General features: G+C 35.0%; 1 protein-coding gene across 1 annotated transcript in view; it reads right to left on the bottom strand.

The window, feature by feature from the left end:
• Nucleotides 1-14,739, bottom strand: part of LOC106884171 (ceramide kinase) — a 109,999-nt gene that overhangs the window by 52,270 nt on the left and 42,990 nt on the right. The window contains exon 2 of the mRNA XM_014935414.2: nt 1,327-1,593. Within this exon, the coding sequence (XP_014790900.1) occupies nt 1,327-1,593 (267 nt within the window). The remainder of the gene's footprint in view (nt 1-1,326; nt 1,594-14,739) is intronic.

The raw sequence follows: 14,739 nt of genomic DNA on the forward strand, positions 1-14,739 counted from the left end.
GGTTGAAACACATTTGATCATAGGTCTGCTGAATTATGGCCAACCAACAACACAAAATATTACAACATATGGCATAGCATATCATTTTAAAAATATGATTGGTCAATATTTTCTAATTAAAATTTTATTTTCTAATCATCCAAAATTGTACTACTTTAGGCAAAATTGGGTGTGTTTGTATATATAAACTCTTAGATAATCAGTTATTTAATATGTGATTGTTTATTTAACCAGGTCATACAACAGATAAATATTTTATGTTATCTGTCATTTTCTAAGTTATCTATACAATTCTTGCTGTTGATCTCCTTTGCTTGTCTCATATCTGCAATGTAACAAAAACTAGCCTTCCTCTTAAGGAGCCAGAAAATGCTTCACCTCTCAACAGTGACTGACACCCTACAAAATGAGATCATGGATAGAATCCTATTCCTACTTATGGGTTGGAGCTGTTGTTATATATATATATATATATGAACAGCCTAGGCCACATGCAAAAAAGAACACCCATAACTCACTCCACCTTGAGTTTTTGCCATAGATTTGTTTACCAACAGATGCCTAACAGATGTATTGACACATCATATCTCTCTAACACTCACCATCTCTCCCATTCATAGCATGCTGCCACTATAACTATGAATGGCACTGGACCTGTTCATATTCAACTGCTACCAGCACTTTATATTTTATTTTTATATATATATATATATATATATATATATATATACACACACACACACGCATGCACCCCCCTACACGCACACACATATATATGCACATACATGCAATGGGCTTCTTCTTATTTCTATCTACCAGATCTGCTCACACAGCTTTGTTTGGCCAAGGACTATAGTAGGAGATACTTTCCCAGGCTGCTAAACAGTGGGACTGAACCAGAAACCAAATGGTTAGGAAGCAAGCTTCTTAACCATATAACTATGCCTATGTTTACCAGTATATCCACAGAAAGTAGCTAATAAAAGAAAAGTGTTCAACAGTAGAAATTAAACCAGGAATCTAATGTCTGACATGGTCCTTCAACCCATCTAGGAGGACAGTAAGAATTTGTCCAACAAATGTCAGTTTGAAATGGGGGCGCAGGCATAAAATGATGTGTGTGTCAATGTGCGATCACAGAATCAGTATGTCAGACAAAAATAAAAAAGATATTATTGGATATCTGGATTTTTTTTTTCATCAACTACATTTTAATACTTGGGTTGACTTAGGTGCTCTGTTTTCAGGAGATCAAGCACCAGACCAAGCACTAGGGTTGACAAAAGACCAAAAAATGAATTTAAAATGTAAACTAACTGTACTTACTTGGATTGGTTAAACCTTTTCGGATAGATTCCACCCATATTTGGCAAGTTGTGCTGTCTCTACAGCGAAATGTCACTTTACGTTCGCGCCACTTATGATGACCAATTCTACGGATGTGAAACACCGAAAATACATGGGGCTTAAGGGTTTGCATTTCCACAAAAAGGGTACTCGAATCCTTTGATGAAAACCCATTGCTACTGCTGTCATATTTTTCTGTTGTTACTCCGATTACTTCATTCAGTTCAATTGTATATCGGTTCTGGGCTGAAATTAAAAACAAACACAAATAAAAATTATAAACTTTTTAAATAAAACAACATGAAGGATGAATCAGTACAGACAACTTATAATATTTGGCCCAACCCCTTTGCTTTATGTTCTAAATTCCATCTCATCCACCTTCAAATCAACTTCATCTATCAGTCTTACAAAACTGATGAGCTATATAGTACAATCATCATCATTGGTTTAATGTCCACTTTTCTGTGCTTGCATGGGTCAGACAGAGTTTACTGAGGCAGATTTCTCCACAGCTCAGATGTCCTTCGTGTCATTAACCTTCACCTGTCTCCAAGTTAGGGAATATTTCTCTATGGTCAGACATGTTCCAGCAGAATATAGGAAATGAATGACATCCATTTGCAACAATCACATGATATTAGAACAAGAAGACACATACATACATATACACACACTTCATACATATACAAACACTTCATACATACAATACACACACACACACACGTACATACATACATACACACGTACATACATACATACACACGTACATACATACATACACACGTACATACATACATACACACGTACATACATACATACACACGTACATACACACATACATACATACATACACACATACATACATACATACATACACACACACACACATACATACACCTACATACATACATACACACACGTACATACACACGTACATATACACATACATACACACACATGATAGGCTTCTTTCAACTTCTGTCTATCAAATCCACTCAAGGTTTTTGGTCAGCTTGAAGCTACGGCAGAAGACAGTTGTCCAAGGTGCAACACAGTGGGACTGAACCCAAAACTATGTGGTTGGGAAGCAAACTTCTTAACCACACAGCCATGCCTGCACCAATCAATGCATAAAAAAAAAACAAAAAAAACCTCTTGGTATTTGGCTATGGCCCTTTATATTCTATTGATATCTCTTATGCCCAGATTGCCATTGCTTTTCGATGTAATGTGTTGATAACATGAGTACCAATCAAGTAGTGGGAGTCAATATAATCAACTCTAGACTTGAAAGCAGTGCCCCACCTTGGCTACAGACCAATGGCTGAAACTAGTAAAAGAATTAAAAGCAATAAATATATAAATAAGAAATTGAACAAATATGACAAAAACTTCTACAAATGACATTTCTTATTTAATTAATTATTTACATTCCACGCACCCCTGAATGAAAGAGGCTTATGCAAATTTTAATATTTACATTTCAATTGTTGGCTGCAGGCCACTCTTACCTACTGATAACAAATACAAGCAAGCAATTTTCTCTTTACAAGATCGCTCGATCTGCTAGAAATAGCAGCCAAACCTCACTCAAATCATACAGATCGTCCAACTTTTGCCAGCATGGAAAAGAGACATTATATAATATGATGATAATAGTGATGATGATGATTTACTTGAACCAGGGTTGATGTGGAGCTATAAACAACCAGACATATAATTTGAGGGAGATGCTAGTTTGAGTGGCAAGGGTATGTGTCTACATTGCCAGCTCATGATTCCCTGACTTGTTTCTAAACAGGACATGGAATCTTACATTGCTTCACATCACTTAGTTACACAGCAGCAGGTCTTGCTTTTCTTTTTAAATATATTTTTCTACTTTATCTTTTTTTTTTTTTAAAAAAAAAAAAAAGCATTTAGTTGAATATGGAAAGGCAATGTTTGAACAATTCTGCTAGCATATCAGTATGACAATGTCTGTATTGGCGGGAAGGAATTTCAGAGGATTACAATTCTAGGGAGAAAGGACTGCATGTAATGTTTAGAGTGGGACCTGGGAGAAGAAGAGAGAGATATCAAGAGGTTGATAGGTGGTAGAAGAGGGACTCGGTAGAGAAAATATGCAACTAATTGGTTCAGAAAAACAGAGGATATTGTAGTTAAAAACAGAAGAGACCGTTAGAAGAAACAGCGAGTCTACGAGTTAAGTTGTGATGGACTGGTTCATTAAGCCTTTGTCAAGCTGATAAATATCCTTTTTATTGCAATTTCGAAAATTTATGCCACCAGTAGCTACACCATTTCCAGCAGTGTAAGCAACAACCCAATATCTGACAAAATTAGCTAACACAAGACAGGTTTATCTCCTCAACTTCACATGGGTCCTTGTAATACACAAGCACAAAATTATCTTCAGTCTATAGTAGATTAATTGAGCCTAGCCATAACAGGGATCAATGAGCCTAGCCATAGCAGGGTTTGAATTATTGACTTTGATTCCCTTTGAGTTTAAACTACACAAATCATTCGTTTGTGTCGTTTAACATGTTTTAACATGATTTCCATGTGACTGAGGGTTAGACAGTAGGTAATTGTGGCATATTTTTATGGTCAGATACTTTTCTTGTCATCAACTCTTACCTGCTTTTCAAGGAAGGAACTTTTTTTTTATTCTAAGGTAATTCAAAAGCACAGAGCTAGTAAACAATTCGTTGACAGAAAATGTCAATGAATGTCATTGCTTGCCACCCAGATACAACAGGGATGCTATAACCCAACATAGCTTTGGTAAACATTCAGACACACACACACACAAACAGATGCCCATTCATACACACACACACATACACACAACTAGTTTCTTTCAGTTTCCATCTACCAAATTACCTCACAAGGTACTGATTAGCCAGGGGACTATAGCAGAAGGGTCTTGCCCAAGGTGCCATGCAGTAGGACTGCAGCTGTACCCAAGATATGAAAATGTGTAAGAAATTGATCTAGTCTGAAGAAATTTAAACAATGACATTGTGAAGATTCAACTGCTTGAGTCTTGACTTCATAACCATAGGTCAGATTTTGGTCCAGCCATTGTGCTCTGACCCTGGCCTTGTTGAAATGTCATGTGTGCATTACTCTAAGATACTAAACTGACAACAAGTGCTACTCTTATTTTACAACTGTGTGATTGGAGCCAAGACAGACATCAAACAATAAAATAGTTAAATCAAAAAAAAAGGAATAGAAATTGCAAATGCATGAGGAATACACTGAATGAAGTATAGTAGCGATGATGATGATGAAATATTTGGCTGCCTGGCTGATTCTATGATTTAGTGAAATATCAAATGAGATGTTTCTGTGAACATCTTCATTTTAAACACAGAGTAACCCATCACACAACACCAACACAGATGCCGGATGTTGGCAGATATCAGTGCTTGCGACACACGTCCTGAGGTTAGAGTCTGCCTGTGCAAGCTGCTTATCTTAGTCTATCTAGCTGTAAAAGTGGGAATTATTTTCACGGTCAAAAAAAAAAAAGAAAAAAAAAAAAGAAAAAGACTAGTGGCAGGAAATGCCTGCTGCAACAATTCAAAGAAATTTAGATAGACATTCATATATTTTCACTGTAGGAAGAGGAGGAGATGCAAACCAGGAAAATTTTGGGAAAAAATAAAAATAAATAAAAGAAACACTTATCTAAACATGTTATTACAACAAAAGGCACAAACATAAACTACTCTGAAAGAACAGAGGAATTATTCAGGGAAAATGTTCTTAGTCTCCTCTCCAAAACAACACATTCACACACACATGGAAGACATTAAAGAAAAACATAAGTCAGCTCTCCGGATATGGGTCCGCACAGCAGAGATAATGTAAGTTTGAGACAAATGGTGATTAGCTGTACAGCAGATGTTCCCAACTCACCATGCCAACAGAGAAAAACAAACATAAAAAAATTACTGATGATTATTACTGATCATCATCATCACCATCATTTGAATGTATTTCTTAGTTATTTAATATATTGTTTAATTTACATAATTTTGAAATATAAAATAGAATAGGTGCAAGCATGGCTGTATGATTAACAAGTTTGCTTCCCGACCATATGGTTGTGGGCTCATGGCACTTTGGCCAAAGGCCAGAGCCTTGTGGGTGGATTTGGTAGACAGAAATTGAGAGAACTCAGTCGAATATATATTGTATGTATCTATGTGTATGTATGGAGTGAGTATTTGTGCTTGTGTCTCCTTTCTTAGCATCATATAACAATTGTAAATGAGAGTCAGTGTCATACAAGCAGTGTGGTTCATTTTCAATATTCTGTGAAAACATGTTTGACCATGCCGGCATTTGGCTGTAGAAAACCTGCCTCAATAAGCACCATCTGACTCATGCAAGTAATGGATGGTTTGACCAGGGACGATAAGTTAACTCCAGTCTGATTTGGAATGGTTTCTACGGCTGGATGCCCTTCCTAATGCCAACCACTCCAAGAGTGTATTGGGTGTTTTTACATGCCTCTAGCATGGGTGCCAGTTACATGACACCAGAATCTGCCATGACTATGGTTTCACTTGGCTTCATGGGTCTTATTCTCAAGCACATAATGCCAAAGGTCTTGGTCATTTATCGTTGCTTCCATGAGGGTCTTGGTTATTTGTCATTGAAAACACACATTTCTTAAAAAACAAAAGCTAAACCCCTTCTGAATGGTCTCCAATGGAGATATGTAATAAAAAACAATATGAAATTCACCTCCTTGAGAAGTTACATCTGATTAAGCCAACACTTTAAACAGAGCAGCTTTGCTAGGATAATGAAAAGTAATCTAACATACTTATAAAATTATTAATCAGATAAATAACTGATAAATCTATCATATCCTCCAATAAGGTTTCAAGTCACATCTGATTCTTTTTTCAATTATTACATATTTTACCTATATCCATATTGTTTATATTTAAGATATACAGATGAAAGCTTTGAACAATCCTCATCACCATTTAACTGCTATCTTCTATGCTGACATAGGTTGGATGGTTTGAATAGATCTGATGAATGAGAGGACTGCATCATGTTCCGATTTCTACTTTGGCATGGTTTCTATGGTTAGATGCCCTCCTTACTGTCAACCATTTTACAAAGTGTACTGGCTACTTTTTCCATGGCAACAGTACTAGTGATGTCACAATGTAACTCACAAGACTAAGTCACCCCTCGACAGAGTAGGACTACAGTAGAGAGGTGGGCAGCTTTATGCTAGGAAAGGAGAGGTTAAAGTATTATAAAAGGAGCTGGAAAGGATTTCTTGCAGTAGAAGAGATACATGGTGACTTTATATTATGTTTTTATTATTATTATTATTACTATTATTACTTCCGCCTTAGCAAAGGCGGAGGTATTGCTTCAGTCATGTTTGTTCGTTTGTCCATGGACAAGATATCTCAAGAACCACTGTATGGGTTTGGATGAAACTTTCAGGGATGTTTGGCCTGCTGACTGACGTGAACTGATTAGATTTTGGGATTGATCCAGTGCCAGACAAGGAGTCTGGATTATTTTCCCGTTTTTTTTTTTCTTTACTTAATTTTTGAGAGCGGTCAGGTTCATTTTTAGTATTCTCGTTTGTGAAAGCAGTCAAGTTTATTTCAGATATTCTCATTTTAAAAATCTTTTCCGGCTAATCATTGAGAGGATGTTGGTGTTGCCTTGGCGGAGGTTTGCGCTCTCTGAGTGCTCTTATTATTAATAAGTTAAATGAAGAGAAATTTCTCCCCAAGTGAAGAGATTAATGCAGTTGATGTTCAGTGTGAACATTTGTAGGCTAATGTTTACAAGAGTATACATAAGTGATTCTTTTTAACCCTAGATCAATCCTGATCAAGCATTCCAGCCATGACCATCCTATCATTGTAGGTATATCTAGAAATACATTATTTAATGTCTCATTAAGACAGTAAAGATTCTGCCTATTATTTCTAGTAGGTTGATTAACTACATAGAGGGTGCTCATTGATAATCTGCCTCAATGTTACACACACACACACACAACTGTCTTAATTTAACCACCAAACTATTTTTCAATAAATTTCTCCATAATTAACATAAATCTCTGGTCTTTACAAAACTCTTCAAACAATTCCAATGTTTAGGCAATGACAATGGCTCATTAGCTAACATCAAAGTTTCAATTTATTCATTAACCAAGCCAAAATTACAGACAACTGATGATCAAAAACTAATGATTTTCCATTGGTAAGGAAAATACCATAGCTAACAAATTTAGTTTACCATTATTTTTAGAAAACTTTTTAGAATTTCTTTCCTACTTCAACAAACAAATCTAGTCATGGTCTTTTCATACTTGTACCTAATTGTTAACCAGCATGATTTACTTGGTGCAACCTGACAATGGTGATAGTTCTATTATCGAAAAGAAGACATTCAACAAAGCATGTTACTTCAATTGAACTGAAAATTTATGTCGACCTAAAAATTACAGAAAACTCTTTCAATAAGTTATTCTAATTGTATGAAAAGGGTGTGGAAAAAGAGGAAGGTAAGTTACTAAACAAGCTGGGTTTGAACATAGAAACTGACATACATGATACAGTGTGTTGAAAAACACCAATTAAGTGAGATTATCCAAGCAAGTAGATGAAAACTCTCTAAGTGAGGTGTTTAATAACTTAAAATAACAACCAAGGAAGGTAACTCAAATATCAGCTACTTCAAATTTTAAGAAATAAATGCATGATGATTAATGTAGGGGATCTTGTCTTCAAAGCCAACAAATAGAGCATACCTCTGAGGTATTTTCTGTCAGCCGTATTGTTAATATTCATAATGAACATTGCTACACATTTCCTCTATTTCTATGCAATTTACCCCCAAGTCTTGCTGACTGAATAAAATGTTTTGCTGAGGAGATCCAATATGACTTAAACAAGTTTGGTGCTTTCATTAGCAGCCTTTTAAAGACAAGATCTACACCGCTCATCTACACTAGCTTAATTTAAAAAAAATATTAGTAGCTGATATTATTAGGGTGATCTCCCTTATTTTATTTTAGATTTTAAAGCACCTCCTGAAGGAATTTTTGTCTCCTAATTACATGGATAATATCAGTTAATTGAGTTTTTTTCACAACCATCGAAGCATGAAGTGCTCTTCACGACCTCGTGTTCATGAGATGGTTGTGATCTGTAAACAGTCTTGAGTAAGAACAGGAAAGAAAAGTATGAACATACAATGCACATGTGCTCACTGAATTTGTAAAATGGAAGAGAAGAAGAAAAAACGTAATGTCTGATGGTCTGCATGCCATGGCTGACACCATTATCATGCAGCTTTATTAAAATTTTCTTGTTCAACTGAAAGCATTATACACAGAAGAACCTACATATGTCTATTTTGTATGTCCATCAATCACTGAGCTTTTTTGTTGTTTTTTAGCCAAATACATTAGCTACTTTGGATGACAACCCTTTTCCAGAGTTTAATTAGGGTTTGTGATACAAACAGTTAGTTCTCAGTGGCCCGGTCCACCTAGCTGTAAAGAAACAGCACTGGGCAAAAGACTTCAGTGTGAACTAATCGCTAAATTTGACCTTTGTTTTTTATGTAAAATGTTACCTGTGGTTGATTGGTAACTTTACAGGGTGTCCACAAAGTCTGGATACATGGGATTAACACATACTTTAAGAAATTATTATTTCTTATATTTAATTGTTTATATTATGATTTTATTTACCCCATGTACCCATATGCAGATTAACACATACTTTAAGAAATTATTATTTCTTATATCTAATTGTTTATGTTGTGATTTTCCTTATTCCATGTACCCAGACTTTGTGGATCCCTGTAGAATAAGATATTATTCATCAATTTGATACTACAAAAATCGAGTGCCAGGATAGTGGTCTCATGAAGCTTGTGAAAGGAATAACTTAATTGTTGTCAAATTAAGGTACTAGGCAACTGATCACAAGGTCTTGGGTTGAAACCTCTACAAGCATAGCACAACCATTTAGGTATTCCTCTGAGCAAAGCATCTAAATTCTACTTGCTCTAGTTTAGCTGATTGACCAAAAACTAAATAAAAAAACAGACAAAAGAAATAGTGCCATTGTTGCTGTTTAGAGCAGTGAATTATATATACTGCAGTACCTATTTAGAGATAGATGGAACTTGGCCAAATAGCTAAGTACCTCTAAGGAGGTTGTCCTATACCCAAGTGACTCAACCATCTACTTAAACATAGATTACATATCTCAAGATACCTTTTAACTAGAAGTTCTGTAGGGAGACATTATCCACCCAGGAATGTAAGCAATCTATACTATGACAGTAATTAGATTTAGAAACAAGATCCTGTCAATAAAAATTGCCTTTCCTGATTATTTTGTGAATAGCAAAGTTTAAAGTTCATTTAATGTTACCAGGTGGTACACATCTACATAGGAAATATTTTACAGGAAAGATATTCAGTTTCTTAATGCCTAATGTAAATACAAGTAAATCTATAATACTTCCTATATCTACTGGACAGATAGAGAAGAGCTAAGTTTAGTGAAAAACCGGACATAAATCCATGTATTTGTTTTTATAATATAGTGTACTGCAAGAAAACAGCAGGGAAAAGGCGGTGTGAATAATTTAATTGCAAGCAACAATAAATTGTTTAAATTTTAAGCTGTTTCACAATGAAATGACATACACATAGATATGAGTTGTACTTGTTTGGCAAGTGATATGAGATTAGTGTGTTGAAGCAGAAAAAATTGCATCATGGAAAGTTATAATGGACAATGAAAACAGATTCATACACCTTTATATTTACTTTTCTTTTATCCTGTGAAGAGGAAACAATGACAGTCTATACAATAACATATATGATTACCATGAGATATAATAAAAAAGGAAATATAATGCTGTGTGTATGTAGTTTAAAATATGCATTCATGATGCAACAGTTATATAATCACTATACAGTAATTCCTCGACTACTGCGGGTGTTACGTTCCGAAACCCCTCATGATAGGTGAACATCTACAAAGTAGAAACACTACTGTACTGTATCATCATCACCATCATCATCATTTAACGTCCGCTTTCCATGCTTGCATGGGTTGGACGGTTTGACTGAGGACTGCTGCACCAGGACTGGTGAACCAGATGGCTACACCAGGCTCCAATCTGATCTGGCAGAGTTTCTACCCTCACCTGTTTCCCCATCACCAGACACATGGAAGATTGGAAACAAAAGACACCACTTGCATTAAAATGACACTTGTTTACAACTATCACATGATGTGAAAGCAAAACGACAGTAACTCACACACGCATAAGTGTGTGAGTTAGTCTTCTTTTCAATTTCCTACTAAATCCACTCACAAGGCTTTGCCAGCCCGTGTCTTTAATAGAAGACACTTATCCAAAGTATCACGCCCATATATATATATATATATATATATATATATCCACCCCTACACATTCAATAATACTATAAAAAGAGACAAATCCTCTCAAAAAAAATTAAATCTGGAGAATCTACTAGAATAGATGCAAGCACTAATTTATAAAAACATGTGACATATTAATAAAAATCTGTAAATGTACAACCATCCAGATCTCTGAGTACCTTATTATTTTTTCTAATATATAATTCCTGTACATCACCTCTAAACCTTCTAACACACATACATATATATATATATATATATATATATATATACATATACACATACTGGTTTCACTGATCGGACTGTAGCCAATGCTGTAGCTCTGTGCTCAGGTCCCTGCATTTTATCATAGCAGCAAAACTGAAGGGTCCTCACTATTTTATATGGTTATTTGCTCAAAGCAAGTGACCTGAGAGTATGACCAGAAGAGGGAGTGATGACAGAAGAGGAACCATGATGAGTGGAGGGAGCAAAAGTACGATGATAGAAACAGAGTGCTTGAGGTGTCAAGCAGTGGTGGTGGGGACAAACACAATGACAAAGGATTTCTACATAGTGTCTATCTATCAAATTCATTCACAAGGCATTGGTCAGCCCTGGGTTATAGTAGAAGACACTTGCTTAAGGTACTGTGCAGTGGGACTGAACCTGAAACCACATGGCTGCAACACAAGCTTCTTAACCACACAGCTGTGTCTGCGCCTACATCTGGAATGGTGTATATCCTTAGAGCATTAATATAAAGATTTTTATTAAATAAAGGTTACCAACTAGATACCTGGAGTTCGTCTAGTCTAGAATGTTGCTCAAGACACACCATTTCAGATATGAGAGCACCAGTGAAAGGAGAGCAAAATAGGTGCTTGTTGCTGTTTAACTCAGATTAACCCTGAGTAGAACCTATAATCAAAAGCATTCCAACCATGACCAGTTTGTCCTCTTTTTTTGGCATTGCATGTCTCGGAATATATCATCCAGCATATGTTTATATATGGTATAATGTAATTGTTGATGGTAAGGTGTAATTTAAGGGAGATGTGGCTGCTAATTCAAGCAGACTGAATAACCGTGTAGAAGTTTTATGTCATACAAGGGTTATTCACAAACCATAAGGCTTTCTCTTAAATGGGAACTATAATAGAAGTGATACCAGTTCAGACATAAGGACAGTATACTGTAGCATATTAGTGGTATCTTTTTTTCTTTTCTATTTGTTTTTAATGAATGAAAAGCAAAGCTGACTTGAGTAGGACTCGAACTCAGAACCATAAGCCAATAACCATGACCTACGCTTATATGATTACTAAGGTACAGCCTCAGTTTGGATTGGGGACTACTTGAAATAACTATGAGATAACATGATATAAAATAAGGTTTGGTCTATTATCTACAGATGTTTAGAGAAAATGTCAAGGGTCTCTTGTAGCTGAAGTTTAATGATCAACATGCATATTTAGCAAATTTAACTATTCAACTTCCTAACGGAATGTTTGAAGGAAAATTTATTCAATGATAAAGTGTTTAGAAAAGATCATTCATATTTAAGTATCATGGAACTGAAAACAAATGTTAGTAATATCTTTGACATGTGTTAAGGATGTATGAAGCCAGAATCCCACTTCAGAAATTGCATGGATATTATCAACAAACGAATGGAAACCATAGGAGGATCTTAACATAACAACTGCCAATGAAATTAACAAAGGAGATCTCAAGAAAATGAAGAGTTAGCAATTATATAAAATGAATAACGAAGGAGTAGGCAGTATAATAGAGCCTACTCTCTGCTTTAGATATGTAAAAGTAGAGAGAAGTCGGAAATCTTTTCTCTTTAATTACTTTCAGTTATGAGACAGCGGCCATGCTGGAGCACTTCCTTGAAGGGTTTTAGTTGAACAAATCAACCCTAGTATTTATTTGTTCAAGTTTGGTGCTTATTCTATCAGTCTCTTTTGCCAAACCATTAAGTTATAAGGACATAAATCAGTACCAATTGTTGGAGACACATTACTCATGGGTTTCCGCACAATTTTCATCAATCAAATCCACTCATAAAGCACTGGTCAGCTCAGGGCTATTGTAGAAGACATTTGCCTTAAGTTCTATACTGTGGGACTGAACCCAAAACCACATGGTTGTAAAGTAAGCTTTTTAACCACACAGCCATGCTTGCAATTAATCATAGCAGCTATATTGGAGTGTACCAGATGAAATGAATTTTAAAAGAAAAATTAAACATGTAAAAGGGATTAGACAAATAAATTTCATGAAAATTTACTCCAATATGTCTAACTGCTTATGCCAATGTGATGTTAAATTAGATATGCTTATTTAAAACAACTCCCCGCCTTTGCAATCAATGTTCTGTTCAACTTCTTCAATTATAGTGTATTGATCCAAGGATATTTTATTATATATAAACAGTTTTTCAAATGTTTGAAAAAGTAATAATTCACAAAGAGATTTTAGGTGAATAAGACGAGTGCAGGAACATTTCATAATCTGGCTCTGTTAATTTTATAAAAGTGATTTGAAAAGTGTGTAGTCGAACATTGTCAAACAGTAGAATTGTTGTCTCTATTAGCCAGTCTTGGCTGTTTTGATTTCAGTTTTCCATTCACGTGGTCGATTTCATGGCAGTATGAGCTTGCAGCAATTGATTTCCTTTGTTGCAAAATAGGAATATTGAACTAAACCTATTACAAACCATTATTCAGCCACTATAACCATTTTGGGATGTAACAGTGGCTTTGGAAAATGTTTTAGAGACTTGTCTGCATCTAACAATTGTCTATTCCATTTTTCATCATAAGTAATGACAATGTCAGACAGGCTTCTTTTTTTTACAGTGAATTTTAACAGCATTAAACACACTTCTAGATGTCGCAATGTCTGATGTTCCATCAATTCATATGAAACCCATTTATCCAACTTCCTGTTTCTGGTTTCCAGACGTCGCAATATCTGGTGTTCCATCAATCCATATGAAACCGATTTATCCAACTTCATGTTTTTGATGTCGAGCAAATGGCAGGAAACTAACAGAGGAAAATACAGCTAAGTCTGTTTTAAATTTACAAACCGGTTTGAGAGTTTCTTTCTACCAGCTTTCATAATTGGCTTCCATTTAAAACGAATTTTGATTTCCAGTCATGGCTTACTTTAAAGGTGGTCATTCTTTGAGTGAAATTTCTGAAACTATTTACTGTACCATTCATTGCTTAACATAGCTCATTCCAAACAGTTTCAGTTGCATTATATCATATAATTTGAACTCATAAAAAAGGAAAGCATGCTCCTTTAACAGTCACCATATTATTTGAAAGGCACAAAATCATTGCTTACAAGACAAACACCACCTGGAAAGTGAAGCTAGCCAAGTGTTTACAAATTTGGATTAACCCATTAACCACTTTCACTAACATCCATAATCATAACTTAGAAATGTTTTATATTGAAAAATGACATTCCATGTGGTACACCACTAATAGTAATATTTTTAATACACTGTTTGTTTGTCCTGGGCTATAAATAAAACAATGTATGAACAGAGTTAAGTGGATGTACGTAAGCAAATATAATACTGCAATCTTACAAGAGGTAATAACAGGAAATAAAATATTGCTTATGAACTGAATGTACCCAGAGATGAGATGTAATGTCTAAACACTCCAATTCATCATAGTAGTTACTAGTCTACCAGTCTCCTAATGTTGTTGTTACAACGATGATAGTTTAGCAAACTCTCAATAAATTACTTTCAAAACATGATACAGTAATAGATTTCTTTTTTAATTAAATAAAAATGTAATCTGAAGTCAGTTGAGACAGTTATCACCTCTTACTTGCAATGCTGTTTATATATGAAGGCACTGAAAAACAAAAACAAAAACAAAAAAAAAAAAAAAAA

The sequence above is a fragment of the Octopus bimaculoides genome, chromosome 1, assembly GCF_001194135.2.
Source record: "Octopus bimaculoides isolate UCB-OBI-ISO-001 chromosome 1, ASM119413v2, whole genome shotgun sequence".
Taxonomy (NCBI): domain Eukaryota; kingdom Metazoa; phylum Mollusca; class Cephalopoda; order Octopoda; family Octopodidae; genus Octopus; species Octopus bimaculoides.